Source organism: Carassius gibelio, chromosome A3 (genome assembly GCF_023724105.1).
Source record: "Carassius gibelio isolate Cgi1373 ecotype wild population from Czech Republic chromosome A3, carGib1.2-hapl.c, whole genome shotgun sequence".
Classification (NCBI taxonomy): Eukaryota; Metazoa; Chordata; class Actinopteri; order Cypriniformes; family Cyprinidae; genus Carassius; species Carassius gibelio.
In genome coordinates this window covers 21,564,400-21,590,503 of record NC_068373.1, presented here as the reverse complement: position 1 = coordinate 21,590,503, position 26,104 = coordinate 21,564,400, and the positions used below count along the sequence as shown (strand labels likewise).

The window sequence follows — 26,104 nt, the reverse complement described above, 5'->3', positions numbered from 1 at the left end:
CTTAAATGGAGGGACAGAAATCTCTCAGGTTTCATTAAAAAATACCTTTATTTGGTGCCACTTATGGAACAGAAATGACACATTACATTTAAGTGGATGAAAAAGTGGAGTGACGTGTGGCCAAGTATGGTCTGCATTTCACCCATACAAGTGCACACACACAGCAGTGAACACACACCGGGAGCAGTGGGAAGCTATATATGAAAGCAGCTAAATCATCTGTTTATTCAGCAACCACTATAGGGATTTCTTCTTCTGGGTGTATTTGGAGTTTCCACATTAGAGCTTGTGAGTGGGAAAGTTAGACGGTCTTAAAAACTGAACCTGTATAATCCTAGTTACTTTTTTATCTCTGCATTTGCAATGGTATTCAAACTTTAGCACAAATTCTAAAGTCAAAAAAGTGAATGCAGTGATGCTTTTTTAGTGCCACTTTAAAAGGATCCTCTGCAGAGGTGCTATATCTGACTTTTAAAATCTGTTTTACATTTAAATGGTTTTAAAAGTAGGATTGTTTTTCTGACAAACAGCAGTCCTTCTTTTTTAATTTACCTGCAGGAAACTGGGAATCACTTTAAAGAGAAAGCAAAGAGAAACTCATTTTCCCTGACTTTCAGTTTCCTGTGCAGTTATAAAATGGGACAAGAAACGATCTGCTTTCTTTTTCCCCTCTACTTCCCCTTTCTCATGTACTATAAGACCTGACGATGACACCAGTGTGTGTTTTGTCACCGATGGGCCCCTCAGGGACAGTAGCCGTACAATCATCAGTTAGGCAGGATGTCTGCTGATGTCCCACCATTGTGTGTGTTTATGCACAAGTGCTGTGAATGTAACAGGCAGCCTTCATCACTGATAAACCTCAGACTATACTCTTCCTGAGCCTGACTGCAGAGTGCTAATCTCTCACTGTGTCTCAAGGGAAGAGCCCCTTGACTGCCGGAACATTAACCTTTCTCATAGAGCAAGCGTGCTCATGTCCTGGCTGGGAAGAAATTCCCCCTCACAGCAGTAGCTCAGGAAAGAGCAGGAATCCGGACTCAGATCTGCCTAATGTTTCTCTCACCAATAGTATATTATAGAAGGAACGGTGCCATAGAATATTATTAGTCAGCATGATTTTTATATAATAGACATTGTTAAAAGAAGATTTATATTTCAAATTCTGATCTTTTGAACTTTCTATTTATCAGTATTAAGCAGCCAAGCTGTCTTTACATTAATGATGAAAAAGGTTTCTTGAGCAGCAAATCAGCATATAAGAATGATTTCTGAACGATCATGTTACACTGAAGAAGAAATGATGCTGAAAATTCAAATCTTTTCAATTGTAATAACATTTAACTTTTTAAAAATTGTTACTGTTTTTTTTTAATCAAATAAATGCAGCTTTCTGAGCACCTTCTTTCAAAAACATTAAAAATGCAGACCCCAAACCTTTGAGCTGTTTAGTGCTGTCAAAATAATAATAATAATAATAATCTACATTTTTCTGTAATTAAATGTAATAAATCACACTTAAAGGGGACATTGGATGTAAAATTCACTGTTACATGGTGTATGCATATAAATGTGTCTTAACTGTGTTGAAACAACCACCCTACAATGATACGAATCCATTCACTCCTCTTTTCAATAAAAACTAAACAATCTCAATAATTGAGCTAGATAGATAGTTGTACTGACAACAATGTCTCGTAAGAAATGCAAGTGTTTTGTAGCTGGATGTAAAAGTGAACATTAGAGTATTCATTTGTGAATAGGGTGCTGTTTTACACAACCGTTGAGGGATTTCGACCAAAGTATGTTACAGACATTTCATGAAGACCCTAAAGAATCATACCAATTTGTTGAAAATTGGCATCTGAAGTCCTCTTTAACAATAAAATTTCAGTTAAATATTTAAATGATCGTAGTTAAATGGCACCTTTTTTAATAAGTACTATAAATGAACATAAGTATCACCAACACCAGTACTGATACTGATTTAGTTTTTTTTCTTGGGATAAAATGAGTAAATATATCCATTCAACATTACAGTAAAATGTGTGCCATCACTGTTATAAAATAACCTAAATTTATATGTTATTTTTAACGTTATTATATTATATGATAGAATTTATTGTATTATATTTGTAATAAGAAAATGACATGCTGCTGCAGATTTAATGAGTGTCTTATTCAAAGTCAATGTACTCTCTCCTTTACAATCTAGATGACGTCAGTCAGTACTTTGCTGTAGAATTCTATTAAGTTGGTAATGTGCTTTAAGATTTTTAGACAACTTTGGAATTTCTCCAGACAGAGATAATACATTTCCATAGGTGAAAAGCCGAGGCCAGGAGCCAGAGAGTATCTATTTTGTATTATTCCCCCATCCTACCGCACCTCACTCAACACTACTTGTGCAACTTAATTTCCTAGCCAAGTCGACTCCATGCACCGGCCATGTAATTTTGCTGGGAGATGGAACTCCGTAATGATCTCCCTGGTGAGGTGAGTATATGAGGAACCTCTGACACTGAAGATTGGTGTCGAAAGAGTGTAACATTTAAGCCTGTGAGATTGCCTGCAGCATTCAGATCAGGCAACCGGGGTCTCCAACAGATCCCGAGCTCTCCTCTTTTTGGTTGTGTGGATTCAGAATAAAGATGTTTAACACTCTTATTCATTCTGGTTTTTATAGTGTGTGGCTCTCCTTATCAATGATGCCGCAGTCAGTCTTAGTGAGCCTTCATTTACTTGAAGTGTCTGAAAACACAAGGGTGAGACTATGTAAAATAATGAGCAGAAAAAACATTGGTTATATAACCACTGTAATTAGTCTAAAATGCCTTTTATTATTTATATTATAGAAGATTTGTAACAACTTTATCATTAACCAAATAGGTCTGTAAGATTTTAAGCTTGGTTAATAATGGTAAGAATTTGCAAATGCAAGATATGTTTTCCACAGTATTGCATGTCCTTATATTAATATAGTTTGTTTACTGATTCATTCATTCCTTGGATATTTTTTTATAATTCATAAAAAAAAGTGATGGATCTTCTCAAATGGAACATGATCAATAATTCATGCAGCTTGAGTGCTTTGTTAATTTAAATTATTATGATGATTCTTTTTTTTACTTTAAGTTATTCTGATTTTATAATTAATGATGCCATTTTAGCTGAATTAGAAATTTTCAGTAGTGGACTCCACTGTATGTGTGATACTACTACTGTTGCACCTTAAAAGATGTGTAATTTATTTATACTTATTTGAGCCACAGATGTTTGAATACCCAGTCTGGGCATAAGAGGAATCAGATATTAATGAGATGAGGGAAAAGAAAGGGGGAAAAGGCTTTTGAGCTACAGCTGTGCACGCTGTCGGCCCATCTGAATCATTGAAGGAGAAGTCTGTTCCCTGGATGATTACTGGACAAGCATTTATTTGAAACGGTTCAGGCTGTTTTTCTAACCTGAATCTTGCACTGTTGTTCATACGCATCGCTGTACACTAATTAATTTGTGCAAAAGCAGTTGGCGTCCTCATTATTTCACATTCTCACACATATTGAATTGCAAGACCACTCTCTGGATAAATGGACAAGCACACATTAATTTGACGGGGCCAGCTGCCAATTCAAAACATTTATTCAGCAAATGTCTGAAAAGAAGACAAGATGGCACTTTTACTTTAACTAGCATTTGATCAGAGCACAGAGGGGATACACTTTATTTGTGCAGGGCTTTAAACTAGTACTCTTGACCCCAACAGTGCTGTATGTTCCCACTGCAGCAGCATAATTATATCATTAATTGGAAAAAAGTGTCCTCACCTGCTTTTATTAACATGCTCAGTGACTGGGAATTATTTTACTATCCAATTAGATGCTTATTTACACCTGGCGAGTTCACTCTGTCTCGGATCGAGTGCTGTAATGAATTGAATTACTGCTGAGGTATGCCAGAAAGCCTTGTCCTGCTGCGCCGGCTCGAGCCGCTCGCTCAGACCCAAGGGGTCATGGTTTGGCTGGTTAGTATTTCCTTGTTAGCCCCTGCTGGTAGATGGCCAAACTAGGGCACATTTCTCCACTGACTAAGAACTTTTTTTAATTGGACGGACTAAAATCTTATTTCACCCTGCCTGCTGCACTCCTCATCACAATTTAAAATGACAAAAGAATTCAGAACTGGGAAATCTATCTATCTATCTATCTATCTATCTATCTGTCTGTCTGTCTGTCTGTCTGTCTGTCTGTCTGTCTGTCTGTCTGTCTGTCTGTCTATCTATCTATCTCTTTCTGCTGTCTGTCTAATGCCTTGGGGCATTTTTCTAGTGTGCTATAATTTTTCCATTGGCTTTCTATGTAAGCACGCGGTTAATGGATACTCAAGTCTCGCATCTTTTGTAGTGTCTTGCACATGAGTGCCACATTTTTGAGACACATGTCAAGTTACAGTTTTTCTCAGTCACTTTGGTGCATTTCTCAAATCAGAAATGGAATTCTCAAAACGACTTGTACAACCTCCACATCATTTAGTCATTTATACACATCACAAAACCAGTTTCTCATTCTTTTGAACAAGCTGCGATTGCTTTTGTACATTCATGCAATTGATTACGCACATTCATCTGTTGTTTCCTACATTATCAGTTGCTAATGTCATGTTGCTCAAAATGTATTATATAGTTTTCTGTGCGTCAGTCTTACCGCTCAAAACATGTAGTCTCTGGTTCATCGTATCGTAAGTCATTGAATGCAAAATGGTTAATCTAGTTGTCATAAACTGCCAAGCACCCTTTTTATTTTTATTTTTACAAATTATTATTAGACTTTTTGTCAATTTGGCATGAATTGCGCAAGTGAATCTTTACTTTACTTGAATGTAGATGTTACAGTTTTTCTCAGTCGCTTTGGTACATTTCTCGAATCATTCTTGAGATTTGCAAAACAGTAAGTGCAATTCTCAAAACAACTCGTACAAATAGCAAAACACCATGGATTACCTGCAAAAGCCAGTCGCTTGCTCAAAATCCTAAATTCATCTCTCAAAAATAAATATCTGTGTCAATGAACATATCAGTGCCATCAGAATGACAAGTCCTTGTGTCATAGTTTACGGATAAGACAGTCAAATTGCTTAGTCATATTGTCAATATAACAGTGTACTCTGGAGGGATGTTCTGATGTAAACCTCTGTATTGAACAATATGCCATATGCTTATGTATGCCATATATCCATTTCAAACGTACACATTTACACATTACTGTATGTGGGATATTGACTGAAAGAGACTGGATAGAATTCCCAGTTACACTTTTACATAGTCTGACCAAAAAACAAAAACAAAAAAAACAACAACAACAACCTTTACAATGTCATTGTGATATAGAAAAGGAAAAAGAAATATGGACACAAAGATGAAAATAAGTCAATTGTCAGAATTTGTAACTTTTGTGTTGTCCTCTGTCTATACAGTATAAGCTTTCCTACTGAAGATTCATGAGATGAACCTTTGAGCTATTTCAGAGAAATGGTTTATCATTGGTTTATCATCTACATTTTCTTCATTAGTCAAGATTCACTTGCACAATTCATGCCAAATTGACAAAAGTCTAATAATAATGTGTAAAAATAAAAATAAAAAGTGTGCTTGGCAGTTTATGACAACTAGATTAACCATTTTGCATTTAATGACTTATACGATGAACTAAAGACTAGATGTTTTGAGGGGTAAGACTGATGCACAGAAAACTATATAATACATTTTGAGCAACATGACATTAGCAACTGATAATGTAGGAAACCGGAGATAAATGTGCATAATCAATTGCATGAATGTACAATAGCAATCGCAACTTGTTCAAAAGAATGAGAAACTGGTTTTATGATGTGTATAAATGACTAAATGATGTGGAGGTTGTACAAGTAGTTATGAGAATTTCATTTCTGTTTTGAAAAATGCACCAAAGCGACTGAGAAAAACTGTAAACCAATGATAAACCATTTCTCTCAAATAGATGAAAGGTTCATCTCATGTATCTTCAGTTGGAAAGCGTATACTGTATAGACAGAGGACAACACAAGAGCTACACATTCTGATAATTGACTTATTTTCATCTTTGTGCCCATATTTGTTTTTCCTTTTCTATATCACAATGGCATTGTGAAGGTTTTTTTTTTTTTTGGTCAGACCACTAGTAAAAGTGTAACTGGGAATTATATCCAGTCTCTTTCAGTCAATACCCCACATACAGTAATGTGTAAACTGTACTTTTGAAATGGATATATGGCATATATAAGCATATGGCATACGGTTCAATACAGTAGTTTATATCAGAACTTTCCTCCAGAATACAATGTTATATTGACAACATGACTAAGCAATCTATCTGTGCAGTCCGGCCAGCTTTACTGTATACCAACAGTTAGCTTTCTCCAGGTATTTTAGACCTCCTTGATCCTCCAGCATGTCATGGATGTCTGCTCACTCCACACCGCCTCTATGCCCCACGTCCAGGTGAAATAGCACGCTCTTTTAAAGTTTAGGGCCAGATCTCTGGTTGTCTTTCAACTTGATGGGCATGGAGCACCGAAAAGGTCACCTTGTGTCAGCGGCAGAGCTGACTTCCCAGGATCCAACATCCTCCTTGTTTTTGTTCCACCACTCTTTCACTGTGTATAGTGGGAAATCACTCACCTGTCTGAACTGTGGGTCACACGGGGTGGGATCAGTTGTTTTGATGGGGATATTTGGGGCTCAGAATAAGAACCAAACCGCCTGGATTGTGAATGGCTGTGTTTATTGTTCAGCCATCTGCATTACAAAGAAATGCAAGTGTCAATCGATAAGATGAGCGCACGGGGAGAGAATGCTAAGCAGCCCGAGTGCTATCTGAGATGGCAAAGACCCTGTAGCTCTGTGACTGGAAGAAAGCTATTTGAGGCTCTCCATTTTTAAAGCGTTGTCTGCACTTCATCTATTGTTTCCTGGCCTGAGCTAATGCAGTACATTACCTGGCCGACAAAAGCCATAACAATGCATCTTGCTTTTTTCACCTCGTCCGTTGCAGTAGAATCTCAACAATGAGTTGAGTGGGGTCTGCTTCGAAATGGAGATACATTAAAGCGCAAGACAGGAACACAAAAAGTGGATATCTATGATTTATTTAATGAAAGGCTTCTGTGTAGGTCACACCAGACCTAAGGCACATTGCACATTTACAGCTTTGTCCAATTCATGTAGAATGCCCAGGGGAAACCTGTTGATTGACAGCTCCTTTGATAGCTTAGTGAACAGGCTGTGCTTTTATAAGAGGAAAGCGTTTCACTTGACCCCAGAGAAATAAACGTTCTCCTATTTAAACTTCTTTATTGAAAAGTTCTCAGCATTTAAGAGATGAACCAAAAGGCTACATCACATCAGATGTATGGTTTATACAATATTTCCACACTGGACCAGAACTGATTATTAAAATTACAGGGAAACAGTAGAGGACAAAACAACAAATTACATGGGATTGTTTTTTATTTTATTTTATTTTACATGATATCCTGATGGCAAGGTAAAATGTTTGTTGCTTTAATGAGGTAGTGTAAGCAGATTTTGGCATGACAGTTTTATTCATTCCACCGAATAGTGATCAAATATTCTTTCCCCATTCTAGACTCAGAAAGAGGTTGAGGTGGGCTGTAGTCACTGGCGTTTCTCAGAGCAGACTTTCAGGTCCATTACTTTGAAGTTCTGCCTGCTGCATGTGGGGAAACAATAAAAGTGCATGTCTGAAATGTGAGACTCAAAGAGAGCAGGGTCTCGCTCAGGCTAATTATCCCACACCTTCCATCTGCTATCTGAACATGGTTTCAGACAGTTGGTAACAAAGTCTCTTAAAAAAAAAAACTCTGCCTCCACACCAGCTCCTAGATTTAAGGGTCGGTCACTTCAAAACAGTGAAACCCATGGTGAGCTTGAGAAATATATCCCAGTCCTGCACATTCACTCTCATCCTGCCTAACCTAACAGGCAGATCCGTGGTTTGGCAGAACAGGCGTTTGGCAAATCCGTCACATTAAGAATATCTAACTCAGGATTTCCATGGCTGTTTGCAGGTGAGGCTGGCATTAACACTCTGGTGGGATCACAGACGAGCTTACAGGATTTTTTTGTGCCAGCAACGAAGAAACAGATGTCAGGGCCTTAAATGGATATTTCACCCAAAAATTTTAAATTTGCAATTTTAATCACTTATATTTCCAAAGCAGATAGTCCTGAATAAATCATTCTTTTCAGAGTTATTTCAGAGTTTAGTTAGTTTTTATTTTTGTATAGTTTTAGTATCTCAGGGCTTCCTGATTAAAACATATATTTAATTGTGTAAAGTATCTAAGCACAGTCTATTGTTTGTGCGGTATAGTGGCATTTTAATTGTTTAATCAAGGCAATTTGTAGAAGTTTCAATGTTTATAATATACCATGTACATAAAACTGAAAATTTATTAGTGATGATTTTTATATAATTTTACTTTTAGTATTTTAGGGCTCCAGAGTTTATTTGCTAACTAATGTGATTTTTTGTAAAAAAAAAAATTGCTGAACCATCTCTATTCTCAGGAGCTCATTTCTATTTGACATGCCACACTGACTGAGTTAGCGTGTTGCCCTTGGGGAAAAGGCAGAGGCAACAGCAGGGTCTGCCTAAGAAGAGATGCCAAACACGCTAACAATGAATATGGATCAAGCCCTCACATACGCAAAACACTGATTCTGTTCAAATCCATTCATGTGGAGTCTGTCTAAATAGATTCTGAGAGCCAGCTTTCGCCTGCAGGGCCCCAGGGGCAACACAGACCAGCGGAGAGCCCCCACCCCCACCCCCCTCCTTACCTGGCAAAACAAGTGATGGAACACAAGCCTGCAAGGAACCGAACCCCTCGTGTGCCATTGATAAGCACTGGAATAGCAGCAGTTCTGTCTTTATTTATCCTGCCGGTGGTTCACCTTAACACAAATCTAGCAGGCTGGAAACAGCACTTAAAATCAGAAGTCACACATCAGCTGTCAGCACGAGGTCTGGATGAGGTCAGAGCAACAGAATCAGACTCCATTGTTATCCACTTGTTTGGGAATGTTTCTTTCTCCGGGCGGCATCTGTCACACGGCATGACCGAATTCAAAATGCTGTCTTCCATTATTTGTAATATTTATACCCCATAGAGCATAAATTATGGAAAGAACATGCGAATAAGCTTCCATTTGATGCAGAGCAGGTTCATTTAATAGACCCTCGGGTTCCTTATGTCAGTCCAACCTCCTTCCCAGGTGTCAGTCGTACACAGGCCCGAGCGCTGCTAGAAATCACACGTCTGTCCTAATCATGCAGGTGGACTGCCACTGTTTGCCTCGCTGTTAATGGTGGCACACGATATCTGCCATCCATACTAATCCTTCCGTGCAACAACAAAGCAAATATTTGTCTCCCAGGCATTATCTACAAATGCACATATTTCCTCGGCTGTGTTCTGTGGACGCCCGGCTCGCTCATCTGGCCCTGTTTGTGTGACAATACCTTCTGAAGAAACTCCTACATGCGCCTTGAAGTTTCCCCAGTCCCTGAATCACTGAATATTTTATAGCTTCAGTGTCTTTTTTGCCTGTCAATCTGCCAGCTGTTCTCCTTTCTTTCGATTGATAAAAAATCCATTTGTAGGGTGGTATCAGATCACCTTTTTACGCTTAATAGGAATTCATTAGGCATTGTGAAAAATTAAGGGGACAACAGATTTAGGGGAGGAAAACAAGGACGTCTTCACCCCTCTGCTGCCATTTATCATCTCAGCCCAGTTCTCTCCAGCCTTGAAGAGGCTGTTCTGGCACGTTCCTCCACATCTCAACTGCAATTAACTGTAGGTCATGTACTTTTAACATTATCTCTATTTGAGTCTCAGGGTTGATGTGTTGCTGTGAATACTGGGCCAAACAAAGATGCGCATATATATTGTCATTGTGCACTGTGAACTTTTTTAAATCTTTTTTTGAGTATATTATAATCTTATTTTCACATTTCAGTAATTAAATAGTTTGTCCAAGCTGTATATCGGTGTTTGTTCAACTTTGGCACTTGTTCCATCCATGTTCCAGGAGTAGATTTAATTAAAACGGACAGATTTAGGGCCCTATTTTAACGATCTGAAACGCAAGTGTCAAAGCGCGAAGCGCAAGTAAGTTTGTGGGCGGGTCTCGGCGCTGTTGCTATTTTCCCGGCGGGATAAATGGCTCTTGCGCCCGGCGCAAATCTAAAATGGGTTGGTCTGAAGTAGCTTCATTATTCATAGGTGTGGTTTGGGCGTAACGTGAAATAAACCAATCAGAGCGTCATCCAACATTCCCTTTAAAAGCAGGTGCGCAAGTTCCATTATGGATTGCTATTATTATGGCGTATTTACCAGGCGCACGCCAGGAGCGGTTCACAGCCGAGGAGACTGATGTTCTTGTAAGAGCAGTGAAAGACAGAGAAGTTGTGTTGTATGGGGATGGGAGAAACCCACCCAAAATAGCGTCGGTTAAACAGGCGTGGGAGGAAATAGCCACAACTGTTTCATCGTTTTTTTTTTCCTGGTTCTTGACGGACAAACCAATTTGTCAGATGTCCTTATATACATATATGTCTTGACACTATCGGGCAAACAGGTCTGATCCTTAATTACTACAATTAGCCTGAATAATTTGTAATCTAGATTTATGCCTATTTTTTCACATCTTCGTGGCACACCACAATGATTTCCGTCATCTCATGTGTTAATATTTTTTTAGTGTAACAATTTATGAATCTTAATAAAATCTGTGTAGATTATATGAGCAAAGTGTATGCGCGTTGTGCACGCTATACATTATGGTCAAGCATGCGCCCTTAAAATAGCATAATGAACAACGCGCAACGCGCCACTGACTTTAGACTAGTTTTTTTCTGGTCAGTGGCGCAATTGTTTAATGAAACAGCAAAATAGCACCAGGGATTGTTTGCGCCGGAACACGCCTCTTTTTTTGCGCTGAACCGCCCAGGGAGCGCAAGTTCATTCACTAGTTTAGCGACGTGCCTCTGTGGAGGGAAAAGCGCGCTTTGCGCAGGTGCAAAATAGGAATGACACATGCGTCGGTGTACAAAGTCAATTGCGCTGGGTGCAAGATAGGGCCCTTAGACTTTTTCTTTGTGTTATATTAAGATCACATTAAAACATACTTTAATTATTTTTACAGTTAGTTTATTAGTTATTTTATTTTGCTGTTTTTCATATATCATGTTCATGCATCCTTTACTGGTCCTTGAACAGATTCCTGTTGACCTCATGTTTCAAAGTTAGGGTTAAAGCTTGATGCCATGACATGCCCTACTTGTGTGAATCATGCTGTGCATATATTGTACACTACATGCATACTGTAAATTCACTCTCTTGGCTGGTATTTGTCCTCTCTTTTTTGCCTTTGCTGCCGGACAGTGAACAAGAAGTACCGTGGATCCCATGGTAAGATATCATAACCAAGTTGCAAACCCCACACCAGTAGAGACATTTGTTGTTGTTGTTTTATATTTTAAAGATAAAAGTAAAATGAAAAAATTGCTATTAAATTTCACATTTACAAAGAAACGGCAACAAACTAAATACGAAATTTTGAAGGAGATTACATTGTTTTTGTGGTAAAACAAACTCTAATTTTTGTTTTATTTAGTCCTTAACACATGGTTCTCTGTTCTCCTGTATGAAGTGTCTTGGAGTTTACAGCTAACTTTCGATTAAATGGCATTTCTGCTCTGTGGACACTATTAGACTTTTGACGTTCATGCGAAATAATTGATCTACAAAAAAAGTTTAACAAATTCATAATGAATGTTGAGCCTTGAGGCAAATCGTGGTAGATTTTCATACTACACTTCACCCCTTAAAGGGGATTGTTCACTCAAATTATATCATAATTTATCACTTAAATGATGACAGAATTTTCATTTTGGGATGAACTGTCCCTTCAGTGTGCCTTTCTGGACTTGGATAGACAAATAATCTGTACTGAAGTAATGCAGAGAATTACTTTGACTCAGACCCTTGGCTAGCTATTCAAAGAACATATTCCGAAGCCCAGAAGCAGACCTACAGTAATACAACTATTTGAGTTAGAGCCTAAGCCAAGATAACAGGCATACACAGAAATGGAGATAGCGTGACCTTATATTCATAGACTAACATGATTTACATAAATAAAAGACAAAGTTCAGGAACCCAAAGCCCTTGAATATAGAAGTTTGTGTCTGGCTCATTTGTCCAAAGTGAGATTTTTGCCTCCCATGGCAACAGATGAGGCAACTTTTCCACTGAAGCAGAAGTAACCAACCGGAGGATCCCCTGAAACACACTTTGTGCCTCACATATTTATCACACCATAGGACTTTCACTCTCAAAAAAAAAAAGAGTATTTCAGTAATATCTTAAAATATTGTAAAGGGTTGCCCCATCTGCGAGTACAGAGGAGGGAAAGAGGAAAGCCCATGTGCCCCACAAAATCTGTTTTGGTCTCGGCTGTTACCAACACGAAAGACCACTGGAGATTTAGTTATAAGAATAGACTCCTACTATATTTACACTGGATTTAAGATTTGTCTTAAATTAGCATCACATTTGTGATTGGTGCAAATTCTAAAGAACTTTTGGGCGTTTATTGATGTTTTTAGTGTTTTGTTTTTACTGAAACATTTGGGTCCATCCACATGATTTTTGTATGATTGTATTTTCTGTCAAGAAATATTGTAATATTTGCTGGAATTGTAGCCCAGGGTACAAACATAAATCATAAAGCAAAATGCAGTCTTTAGCAGTGACCCTTAATATTCTTTTTGTGAATATTAAAGGTCACTAACAATATTCAGATTAAAACTATGCCAGTTTTTCAATTAAACTATTCCATTGGTTCTCTCCATCCTGGATATGTGATTATGGCCTCTGTACAGTCCTTGACATATTTAATAAGTCACATCAGATGCTATCTGTAATTGGAGCAGCGCGTCCCTTTTAGGACACCTACAGTAGCACATGAAGTTCCCATTTTTACAGAGTTCAGCAGCTCCTTCATGCATTTCCACAAATTCGACATCAAAGGCTTAATTCTAGCATTCAACTTAGTTATTTAAATCCTCATTATCATAAGATTTCAATATTTTAGATATTCCCCAATTTTCCTCGGGAAAGAATGAAGCTGATTTAATAGGCAGTATTTAATTTTTCACTATTCGATGAGAGATGTGCTTGGGTCATTTTAAAAATGTAAAAAGCATATTTTCATCAAAGGATGGTTTCGTATAACAGCACTTTGGGGGGTGTAGAGGAATCCCACTGTTTGGAGCATGTTACAAAAACACTGCCAAAAGATTCATTATTCAAAACATTCTGTGTCAGGCACGCATGAAACATAATGAGCTGAACTCTCTGACTTTTGTCTTTTTCTGAGTGGTAATACCATGATTTAGTGTATATTCCGCTTAATGTTTCCTATGTGAACATGACTTAAATCTGCCTAGACTGATGAAACTGCTAGGCTGGTTTGTTTTGATAGGTTTGTGGGGATTTGGGGTAATTTAGAGGTACCAAAACAAGCTTAATCCACTTGACCAGGCTGAAAGACCAGCATTCAGGCATTTTAGAGACAGATGTAGATCTCAAGGTCTCTTTTCTCCTATCACCTTCTCTCCTGTTTTAGATTCAGAGGCCCCAGCGGACCCTGTGGCTCCAGTGATTGTAATCCCACCCCGAAACACTACAGTGGTGGCCGGAGTCAGTGAGGCCACACTCGAGTGTGTTGCTAATGCACGGTGAGTACAGATACATGGACACAATCAGTTCATTTTGATATTCATTTACTTCTGACAGGTTCACAACCATCAATATTAAAATTCTTACTCCATTTACCTACATTTCAAACCCATGATTATAGCAGCAAGATTTTTATATTGCTTTTAAAATAAGTATTTTATGATCACAAAGTCTGCATTCATCAATTTTCACAATTGTGAAATATTACAATTTAAAATATCTATTTTCTATTTCTATTTAAAAAAAATAATGCAAGACCACCTGAACCGAGACAAAGACAAGTCCATGACCAAACACGCTCTCCTGAAATTCATCCACAAAGATCCACATTTATTGCCTGAAAAATATCTATTAGACAATTAGAAACTATTTAGAGCTGTTAGCAATCAAATGTTCACTAAAACGTATCATTGCACTGCAGAGATGGTACAGAAGCTTTATCTGAATTAGTACAATTACAATTGAATGAATATAGGTAAGATTTTTTGAAACACAGAATTATGATGGAAAAACCGAATATGAATGTCTTAACTAAAACTGGCTAGGTGGTGGCGAAAGATTAATGTGTGAGCCACGGAATCATTTATTCAACCGATTTGTTCAAAGCAGCTGATTCATTCAGTAACAAATCACTTCTGTGTGTTCCTCTGAAATGCAACAGTTGCTATGGATTGCAGGACTTTGTTTGGAATTATTTTAATTGCCGAAAAAAAAAATTAAGCCTGAAATGAAGACGGATACAGTTTTTGTTTTATCCAGTTGTATTCACTCAGTGCAACTTATAGCATTCAAGTGAAAGAAATAACACCAACATGTTAAAATAAAAATTAAAACCAGAATCACAGAGTTGGAAAAAGGAAAAAGGGTGACTCTTGTGTCAGTATTTTGTTGAACCACCTTTTACTTTAATTACAGCCTTTAGTCTGTTGGGATATGTTACTATCTCTACTAACTTTGCACATCTAGACTTTGCCATATTTGCCCAATCTTCCTAGCAGAACTGCTCAAGTTCAGTTAAATTTGGTTGTGACCATTTGGGGATTGCAGTCTTCAAATAATTCAACACATTTTCAATGGGGTTTAAATGTGGGCTCTGACTAGGCCATGAAAGGACATTAAACGTTTTCTCCTTCAGCCACTGTGTGGTCAGTTTTGCTGTGTGCTTTGGATCATTGTCATGTTAGAAGGTAAACTTCCTTCCCATTAACAACTTTCTGGCAGAGGGCAGCCAATTTTCCTCAAGAATTTGATGGTATTTTTGCCCAATCCATTTTTCCTGAGTGAAAAAGGGAGTGGCTTTTCTTCTTGCAACCCTCCCATACAAGCCACATTTTTAGAGCATGTGTGATATTGTTGTCACACACACACAATGTTCAAAATTCCTGCAACTGCTTCAGAGTTGCTGTAGGTCTCTTGGTTGCCTCTCTTACCAGTGTCCTCCTGGCTCATTCATCCAGTTGCAGTTTGGTCCATGGAGGGTCTGCGTTGTACCAGATACCTTCAATTTCTTAATAATAGACTTCACTGTGCTTCTAGGCATTGATAAAGCCTTTGAAATCTTTTTTGTATCCATATCCTGACTTGAGCCTGTCCACAACTTAATCCCGGAGATCTTTTGAAGGTGCCTTGCCATTCATTTTTAATTGTTTGCTTCAGCTGCACTACCAAGGACTGAAATGCTCCAGGAAAGCTCTTTTCATGCTGAGCTGATCAAAATGACCACAGCTGATCATTGGTGAAAGTCAAATGGCTTTGTGTTCCGCGGAGAAGGTGGTTAGCTACACCGGAGTTTACAAGTCATTTTTAGGAGGGGAGTGATCCTTTTTCCAACCTTGTTTTTTTTCTTTTCTTTTAGTCGGAGACCTAGACAAGACTGAGTACAAATGAAGTCGAGACTGAGACAAAAAAAAACAATACATTGAAAAAATGGTCTCAAGACTGGTCTTGAAACCAAGAACGGTCTCAAGTACTACAACACTAGCCATTACTCCAGTCTTTAGTGTCACATGATCCTTCAGAAATCAGTCCAAAATACAGATTTGCTGCTTGAAAACATTTATTATTATTATTATTATTATTATTATTATCTGTGTTGAAAACAGTTGTGCTGCTTAAATATTTCACGAGTCCAAAAGGAATATAATTTATTTTAAACTAGATTCTTTTGTAACAATATAAATGGCTTTATTGTAACTTTCGATCGATTTAATGCAATCTTGCTGAATAAAAGTATTAATTTCTTTCTTTTATTTATTTTTATTTACTTATCCAAGCTTTTGAACAGTAGAAATTGCCAGAAAAAAAATATTTCACTATTGCTTTTAAATCATTCTCACAGTTTCAACAAAACCTTACATTTGTTACCTAACCTTAACCTAACTGGTTATTGTCACCTTGGTGGCATGTTTAAATCAGCAGAATTAGCAGCAACAAAGTATTTCACACTGTAATATAAACAATAATATTTCTACACTGTTGTTTACCACAGTCCGATTGAGAAGCTCAGTTTGATGTGGCGGAGAAACGGCGTGGAGGTGGCCAGTGGTGTGGGCTCCTTCGGCCGGCGCTTGACCATCATCAACCCAACGAGTGCCGATGTGGGCATGTACGTGTGTGAAGCCTCACTTTTGGACAGCAATGTGAAGCCGGCAGAGGCCAGAGCCTTCCTCTTCATTACAGGTGAAGCACTCCGTCCAATAAAAGCTCAATTTCTTCTCTCTGACACAATGCTTTCACAGCTGTACATCTGCAGAGAAAATCCACAGACTTAATGGTTCCACTCAGTGGGGGGTGATGAACAGCAAAGCCCTCTGATAGATATAGCACTACATTACTGCGCATAAAACCTGAAATTACACACTGTATTAGCTGAGCTAAGAGCTTTTAGGAGAGCCTCAGGCATTACAGCTATCGGTCACAGTGCTGCATGAGAATATCACCAGGTAATACTACACATTAGGATCATTGTGAATACACACCAGTGAAGTGCCATCAGCCCTATTTCCAAGTCATTTGATTTATTTAATAACAGAAAGTGCACATAATCTGTAGCCTTTTGAAATAGCGGCATGTAAGGAGATAAATGTTGGTGTGATCATATCTTTTGGCCACCTCAGTACAGAGTAAAAAGGAAGGAAGGATCTGGTTACATTTATACAATGTTAAATTAATAGAATAGATTGGTACCCCTAAGGAGCCATTTCTGCCTTATCTGACACTTCAAATTACTTCATATAATTTAGTCATATTTGTGTATTTTAAATAAATTATTATTATTATTATTATTATTGGTTTTGTTGTTATTATTATTAACTATTCTAATTATTGTTATTGTTATTATTATTATCTTTTCATTAATAATATTTTATTGTATAAATATAATTAATATAATTAAAGGGGGGGTGAAATGCTATTTCATGCATACTGAGTTTTTTACACTGTTAAAGAGTTGGATTCCCATGCTAAACATGGACAAAGTTTCAAAAATTAAGTTGTACGTTTGAAGGAGTATTTCTGTTCCAAAAATACTCCTTCCGGTTTGTCACAAGTTTCGGAAAGTTTTTTTCGAGTATGGCTCTGTGTGACGTTAGATGGAGCGGAATTTCCTTATATGGGTCCTAAGGGCACGTCTGCCGGAAGAGCGCTGGCTCCCGTATAGTAGAGCACTGAGAGAGCACAGGCATTCAGTGATCAGAGCGAGAGCGTCGCGAAATGTGGAACTTAGTCATTTTCCAAAACCGCTAAGCAAATATATACAGTTTCAGTACATACCACATAGAGACGTTGTTGCTGATGCTTCTCTTGTTAAATTTCAGCCTCTGGATCACGCCTCCAGCCGGTCGTGTTTTTCCGGGAAAAATCGGTACAGACTATCTTTCTCTTATAAATATAATAAAACTAAAGACTTTTTGGAGTTATGAAGGATGCAGTACTACTCTATAGGTACTCAAGATTAACAGGATATTGAGTGAAAACGAGCATTTCACCTCCCCCTTTAAAGAACATTAATGTGTCATGTTTAAATAGTAATAATACTAGTATATGATACTAATAAAAAATGTGTATATACATTATTAATAATATTTTAAAGTTACTATAATATTGACGGCGAACATAATTTAGAGGGCGAATCAAACATGTAATCCACAAACAGTCAAAAATTCAAGCAAGGTGCAAACAAAGTCCGAGACAGCAAGACAAAGGGATAATCCAAGACAGGAAATATAGACCAGAGCAGGCAGAGAACAGACAAGATGAGGGAAACAGGCTAGGATCAAAACACTGGTGAAACAGGCAGTGAACAAGAGTAGACTAGACTAAGAAAACTCAGAATAGCTCCGTAATGTTGCTATCGCTAAACACAGAGAAAAGTGCAAACAATGGTTTTTATAGTGTGTATGTATTTGTAATAGATTGCAGGTGAGTCCATGATCAGTGTAGTGGGAAATGTTCTGGGAAATGTAGTCCAGAGAGAGATGTAACAGTTTGTGTAATGAGTGTCAATGTGATGATGGGTGACCTCTGGTGGTGAGTGAATGGAAGTCCATGGACCGAATTTGTGACATAATTGATTCATTTAGCAGACCCTTTATAATCATTAAAAATAATGAACAGTAGGTAGAATAGAGAGAGCTAGTGCTAGAGGGTCAAGTGATTAATATTTTCTATAAAAAATAAATCTTTTAACAATTAAAAAAATCACATTTTGAGAAAACTCTTTACAGACTTATGTAATTGAAATGTATTGATGCAAATAGATAAAGTATAATAAAATAAAGGCTTAAGTGTAATTTGAATGTTTTCTTTCCAGTAGTCTGAAAGGTGACAAGTTAAGAAAGCAATAGCCCCCCAATTTTTTTTTTTTTTTTTTTAACTGTAGCACTTGTGATCCATGTACCAAGCTAAAATTTAATTCATTGCCCAAATTTGTCTTCATCTCATAGCTCTCTTAACTCTCAACTTCTCAATGGTCTGTTCCTAAATAATTTAGCTTTAATGTTTTCTATGATTAATGTAAATGTCATGCTGAATTCAACAGTTTTCCTGTCTTTGAATTCATTTAACACAGACTGAGTATATGCAGTTTGTCCACCTTTTCTCTGTAAAGTTACATATGGAAACCCATTGAGCTAAACAGCATATTAAATATTTATGCCTTTTCGTCACTTCACATCAGTGTCCATTTGAGAGCCCAGTTGACAGGTGTTCTCAGCTCCATGTGAAGTCCAATACATATGTATAGACAGACGGATGCGTAACAGGAGGAATATATTGCACTGGGCAAGAGTGCATGTGAATTGATGAATGTGGGCTGTCAGATTGTACTGCACATAATTCAAAAGCTTAGTAACTGTTTGGGTGTCTGAAGTATATTCAAGATCTCTAAGTATGCATTTATTCATCTGCTTATTTGGGTGAAAGATGAACTTCAGATTTTTGATGGTCTACAATTTTTTTCTCAGAAAATACATGTCTCTCAAGCATAAATCTCTACAATTATGTCTCTTTTAAGCTGTACATCATACAAGATTCATTTCTTGTAGAACTATTAAAGAGATGAATGAAATAGCTCATAGAAAATAAATCTATGAATGTGCTCTCTTGCCACGGTTTTCATGATTAAAACATCTAAATAACTGATTAAAGGAATAATTTACCCAAAAGTTAACATTCAAATCGATGTATTATCATTTTATTTTCAGTGTATAACTAGTGTGTAATACTACTCCCACTGCCTTCATCTGCCATTGGACGGGCAAACATGTAGCTCCGCCTCAAACTCATGCCATTAGTTGAGTGTCGTCAGGTTCATCAGGATGATGATCAAGCAAACAGAACAATGTTTTTCAAAGTGTTTATACTTATGGGGTAAATCGAATTATGAATTAAAGTTGCCTCTGCATATTAACAATAGACACTATGTGTAAATTGGGTAAAAACATTAACTACATAACCATACTTGCCCAGTTATGTTATGTTTAAATATGAAAAAAAAAGGAATTAAACGTTTAAATATGTGCTAATTTGCATATATGTTTCCAGATTAGAAATATAGGCATTGCATTAAGACAGGTAATAAAATCTTCTTTATCTTTGTTTTCATATTGGAATCAAAGGTTTATACAGAGGGGATTTTGGATATATTTTTTGGATCAGGTCATAAATCAGAATACACTATCAACAGCCAGAAAACAAAAATACATTATATAAATCATTTTCATAAATAAATGGTAGATTTACATTAGAAGCATGAAATCTATTATGTAATACTGCAGTATTGTGAGAAAGTGAAGTCTCAGTGGCCGTCTGTGCCTCTGCAGGAAGTCCAAACATTACAGTAGAATATGTTGTGCATTAGGTGAGTGAATGAAACATGTCCACCAGTGCTCTCAGTCTTAATGGGATGCTCCCACATGTTTGACTGCCGAAGACACATGACCACATTAAGCCCACAGGCCGGGCATTTCCATTTTGACAATGTTTATGAATTTATTTTCAATTCATTTTGCTCCAGCAAATGTTCAGTTGCTACAGAAAATTGAAAAAAAAAATTGTCCCACGTCCATCTGCGCTCAATGAACTCCACTGACCGAATCATTTTTTTCTGAAACCATTTATGAATTTCAGTACCTCGAAAAACGTCATTTTGCAATCAGTTCTCAAGCCTGTTTGTTTTTTGCAGAGGTGCCTTATTTCACCGCCGAGCCCAGGAGAAAGATGATGGGAGAGGTGGAGAAAAGCGTGGATATCCAATGCCAAGCTCGAGGTGAGTGCTTTACGTGCGACACTTAAAGCGAGTGGGCTGGATTGATTCGAGATTTATAAGTACACTCTGCAATATGCTTTACACACAATAGACATACAATACACTTCAACCTCCTTCTAATCCAAGCACTTCATTGAGCGCTCAGAGCTTTTGTAGTCGTAAGCTTTGTTATGCAAAGGTATTTATAGCGATTTTCACAGCATTCTTTCTGCTGCCGCCTACCATCGTGAATGAACTCCCAGGAGTGCCGCCCCGGGCTATTAACCAACCCCCAAAGGCTGTGCCCTGCTCTGTTTGGGGGTGATTTATAAAATCTGTATTTAGAGGATGTTAGTGTCCCTTCACCGAAGACAAATGGAGGCCTTTTGGACGAGTGGCGAAGAGTTTACGATTAGCTGTGAGATATGATGTGTTGATGGGAAAGGGCTTAAACCATTATCATTATAGAGTGGAAAAATGGGCGATGAAATGGTATTGGTTTTCTGCCAGAAATATTCTCTAGCTTTCTAAGAGTGCTGGATTGAAAAGTCGGCCCAACTGTTATAAACGTACTTAAGATTTTGGTCCGTTGAGGTTCAGGCTTGGCTCAGCTGCAATTTCAGCAAGGAGTAAAAATGATCCCTCAGCATCGGATGGGCTGTGAGAAATAAAAACAAGCGAGTCACCCCGCCGTATCCTCAAGAGTGGAAAGTGGAATCAATCCATTACCTCTCCTATGTGCTGCTTCTGGGACTGTTCTCACTTTTTTATGTGGCTGGATTGAAAGGAATCCTTTTGTTTTGAGAAGTTATATCTCTCCAGAGCAGAATCAGAAGTCTTCAGCTCTCGAGGATCAAGGAAAAGACTATAGCACATGCCCAGAGCCCATCACTCTTTTGATATGTCTCGGAAAATATGCACAGAAAAAATATGAGGCTGTTTGCTGCCGAGTAGAGCTTGATACAGCCGTTAACCAAAGGCGAAGAGCGCTAAATGAGTTTGAATAATACAATCTGGTCTCCTTCTCTTGATGCAGACGAGAGCCACAGCGAGTGATGATTTTCTCTGTTAGTTCTTTCAGCTGTTACTTAAATCATTACCCCCCGAGAGTGCACTTTTCCAAGCTACTGGAATATTCTTAAAAGCGTGCTAGCCGAATCTGTTTGGAGGCTTAAGGCCTCAGTTCATCTCATTTCCACTTGACACTTCATCTTCTTTATATCATGCAAAGGGTGCAAATTAGACCTATGAGTGTGTATAATAGAGAGTGTTTACTGTAGATCAGTGTGGTTCATGTGGCTTCATACCGCACAGGCCCGAGCTTCCAGAAACAAGAATGGGGATAAAACATAGTGTAATTTTGCATTGGGAAAATGGATTCACTGAACCTGGGAAGCTTACATTAAATAATGTAGTGCCGCCTCAGACAATAGACCAACAATACTAGGTGGCTTTAGCGATTAGCGTAGCATTAGATTAGATTAGTTTCAATGACAGCAACACTTGAGCTGCATGAAATTCTGCAAGTTTCTGTTGTTTTGTTAATTCTATCTATCTATCTATCTATCTATCTATCTATCTGTCTGTTTGTCTGTCTGTCTGTCTGTCTGTGTTTATTTTTAATATTATGTACCATTTAAAATGTATTTAAACTGTTAAATGTAATCTTTAGTAAATCTCAAAATAAATATAATTTTTTTTAATATTGTATAATTATAGTAGTATAGTAAATTATAATTTAATGCTTACAGGTTTCATTTAAAATGTAATAAAAACATTCTGGACCCAACTGTTCAATTCCTACTTTCTTCTGACCATCATAATCACCTGTCATGTTGTGTTTTTAATTCACAGGGGTGCCCATACCGAAGCTGGAGTGGTATAAGGATGCCGTGCCCCTTAGTAAACTCAACAACCCTCGCTACAAGGTCATCTCCAGCATGGGCCTTCAGGTCAGGAAGCTACAGCCCGGCGATGCCGGAATCTTCCAGTGCTTCGCCAGGAACTCGGCCGGAGAGGCTCAGGTCCACACTTACCTGGACATCACAAGTGAGTATGACCCTGAGGCCGGGCAGAGGGGCGTCATGCATTCTTTATCGCATAGTTTCCAGACTCACTGCTAATAATTATTGACACACAAACAATCGAGACGTTGTCAAGGGTATTACATGTGGCCAGCTGCAAAGTGCACCTTCTCTCATCCATTGTACAGCAGTTCCCCGCCGTGACAGATGTGTTGTTCCTAATCTACTCCTTTCCATAAGAGACACAATGGCTCCCTGTGGAGAGGCCTGTCTGAAGTTGATTACATCATAGTGTTTGTCAGGGCACTGCCCTGATCTGTACATGAGGACATTAAGACCCCCTCAGAGGAGCACTCTCATCACACAGATAATTACCACAGCCCCGATTGCTCATATTTACTCTATGTAGATTGCCATAATTATTTTAACTTCCAGCTGTATTGACCTTTGAATCATCCAATTATCTGTGCTTGTACAGGCCATTTTTGAGAAAGAAGCTTGGAATTAAAATATATATATTTTTTTGTTTAAAAAGTAACATTTTACAGTGTTCAGGCTCAGAAAAATGTATAAAAATAACACCAATACTGTCTGGTGCATAAAACCTCACTAATAAGATGTACTTTAGAGTAAAAAATAATAAATAAAATATAGAATAAGTACTCTTTAATAAAGATAGTACATTAATTTCAGGCCTAAAGAAAGTTTTAAGTTAGTAAAAAAAAAACACTTGCTCATTTCAGCTCTGAATTTCTAAAGATCTCGCATGGAATTGTGGCTTCTTCTATCTTGCATATTGATTGTGCATATCTAGACTCGCTTATTGAGCAGTGGTTCAGTCAAAGCTGTGTTAGTTGTTCTGCTCGCTTTTTTATATTACTGTATAGATTTGTTTCATGCTAAAGTGATCAAGGATAAGTACAGTGGATGAATGTTTGAAGTGTTATCACTCACCCAGAGAGCCTGTGAGTGAGGTCACTGTAAAAAAAACATTGGAGCATATTGAAACTGTTGATTTTTCATGTCAAACTACCTCAGTTTTTTGAGTGTCGAACATTGTGTCAAGTGCTCTAGCAAAGATAGCACTTAGACACCTTTAGAATACACACATGTAATACATAAAGAGGTTTATTTAATTTGGAGTAGGGTTTGAATGACTTCTGATTTTTTTAAGTCAACTTTTATGTGATGAAAGTCGAGTCGAAGTCTACTAGTTGCTGATGACGTCATTCATGAACAAGAGTTCATTAGGTCAGGTTTTTTTCCAAAACGCGACAAACGCCAGTCTCTCTTTTTTGCGGAATGCAATATATCCACTCAAACAATCACAGCCCACCATTCCACGCCCTCTAGATACTAATGGAGGCGCTCCGAATGCACCTGGCATCATAATTTCCATCATTTTCTTTGTACTTTGTGATCAACAAACAAGGGCTGCACAATAAATCGCATGAGATTGCCTGGCGCATGTCGTCAGTAAAGCCGGTTCTGTGATTAATTGTACCAGTTAATCACCATCATGTGCTTTAAGATGGAAATTATTCAGATGTATTTAATACACATAGCTGTAGATCACTGACAAGCTGCGCTAAATCGCATTCATTAAATGAATCACATTGTTAGTCAGTGTTAGTGTTTTTATAAATGCCATTTATGTTTTTTGTTAATACAGCATATAGCACTAGACAACTAAATCAATGTAACATGGCAAAGATTAATGCACTTTTGGAAGTAAATTTCTGTGTTTTAATGTGATATTGTTGTGATATTGTTGTTCATGTACTTGTTAATGATGAAATTTTCTTTTATTGCTATAATTAATTCATAGCATTAACAAGATGACCCGTTGAATTCATTTCGGAAGCGATGACTGATAGATGTGTTTTTACTCCAGTGCCTGTATATAAAATTAGTATTGACCAAGTTCAGAGGCTGTCATATGTGGATCAACTTACTATGTTGTGTGTTTTCATCAGATTCAAAATGAAAAATAACTTTTATATTGATTCAATGGATTTATTGCATTTTGAGGGGAAAAAAAGTACAATGGATTTATTGCATTTTGGGAAATAAATAATAAAAAATGTATAATAAATCTTTGAAAATCAAAACCTGGATTTATTTTTTTAACATTATTACTGTATAACCTAAGGATGCTATGTGAAGGTTTGAAACAGAAAATAATGGTTTTCATCTTGCCATTTCCTTGGTAAAGAAAACACATTTTTACTCAAATTAATCAAAATGGATTTATTGTGTTTTGAAACCAGATGTATTTTTATGTATGTATGTATGTATGTACGTTTGTTGCTTATAGCATAATATTAAAATGTGTTTATACTGCCCAGCCTTACTGTGGCATCAGTATTCATGTGATAAAAATGATGTAAAGCAATTGGAAAGCAAGCTGTAATGGGTTTTAGATTTCTGTCTCTACTGTTCCAAAAGATTGTGGCACATATTCAACAATGCATCCAAACAGCAATCTTTTGCTCTCGAACAGCAATATGTTTTACTTTTCCAGATGGAAATACCTGTTCATTTGCCCATATCAGCTTATTAAAAATGACCCAGCAACTCCACAATGCCACATTGGGCACCCAATCAGAACAGTATAATTATATTCATGCCAGTTGTTTACCGTCTCGGATTTGAAACACAAATTTGCAAACATGTCCTGCATCATAATAAAAAGCATCAGTAGTGTTTTGAGGGACATAACATTGTTTTAATACAATTTACTGGCTGGTGTTTGGCCCCTTGTAATAATTTGCATGTTCCTGTGGGGGAGTGTGGGCGGACTGCATTAAGCGTGAATGAGGGGCCACTGAACGGATGTGGCATATTCTCGTCCTGATGAAAAACTGTGACTGTGTGTTTTGCAGGTATGGCTCCGGCCTTCACAGCGGCGCCGGTCGACATCACTGCCACAGACGGAGCGGTGGCCTCGTTCACCTGTCAGGTATCCGGGGCCCCTAAACCTGCCATTATCTGGAAGAAAGGTAAGCTACAGTAGTACAAAGTGATGTTTGATTTGAGCATTTACACTTATAATTCACTAATGAATGAGTCCTAAATCACATCTGAGCTGTTTTTTTTTTTTCAGCAATTCGTGAAAACATTTCTTAAATATCAGTTGAAAACAGCTGTGCTGCTTAATGTTCTTTGTGGAAACTGTGGTACATTTTTCAGGGTTTTATTAAATAGAACAGCTTTTTCTTTTAGAATAGACTTTTTGTTAGAATTTCGTAGTCTTTTGTAAAAGTCTGTACAATATTTTGTGGTAATTAATGATTTTTTGTTTTATCTGTAACAAAATCAGAATGAGATTTATTAGGAGGCCATTAAGATGTCTTTGTTGCAGCCGATTGCAGACACAAAAGATAATTTCATGGGAGAGTAATGAAAAAAACTTCCATTACATTCTACAACTCTTTTGGGTATATTCATGAAGTCGTTTCCATAGCATTCTCTATTATGAAGTTGCATA

General features: G+C 37.5%; 1 protein-coding gene across 4 annotated transcripts in view; it reads left to right on the top strand.

Moving 5' to 3' along the window:
* The window catches only part of LOC127952125 (protein sidekick-1), a 266,678-nt gene that overhangs the window by 166,522 nt on the left and 74,052 nt on the right, over positions 1-26,104 (top strand). For all 4 annotated transcript variants that reach the window (XM_052550449.1, XM_052550443.1, XM_052550437.1 and 1 more), the window contains exons 6-10: positions 13,733-13,844; positions 16,334-16,524; positions 20,528-20,611; positions 22,445-22,639; positions 25,500-25,616. In XM_052550449.1, coding sequence (XP_052406409.1) covers positions 13,733-13,844; positions 16,334-16,524; positions 20,528-20,611; positions 22,445-22,639; positions 25,500-25,616 — 699 coding nt within the window. The remainder of the gene's footprint in view (positions 1-13,732; positions 13,845-16,333; positions 16,525-20,527; positions 20,612-22,444; positions 22,640-25,499; positions 25,617-26,104) is intronic.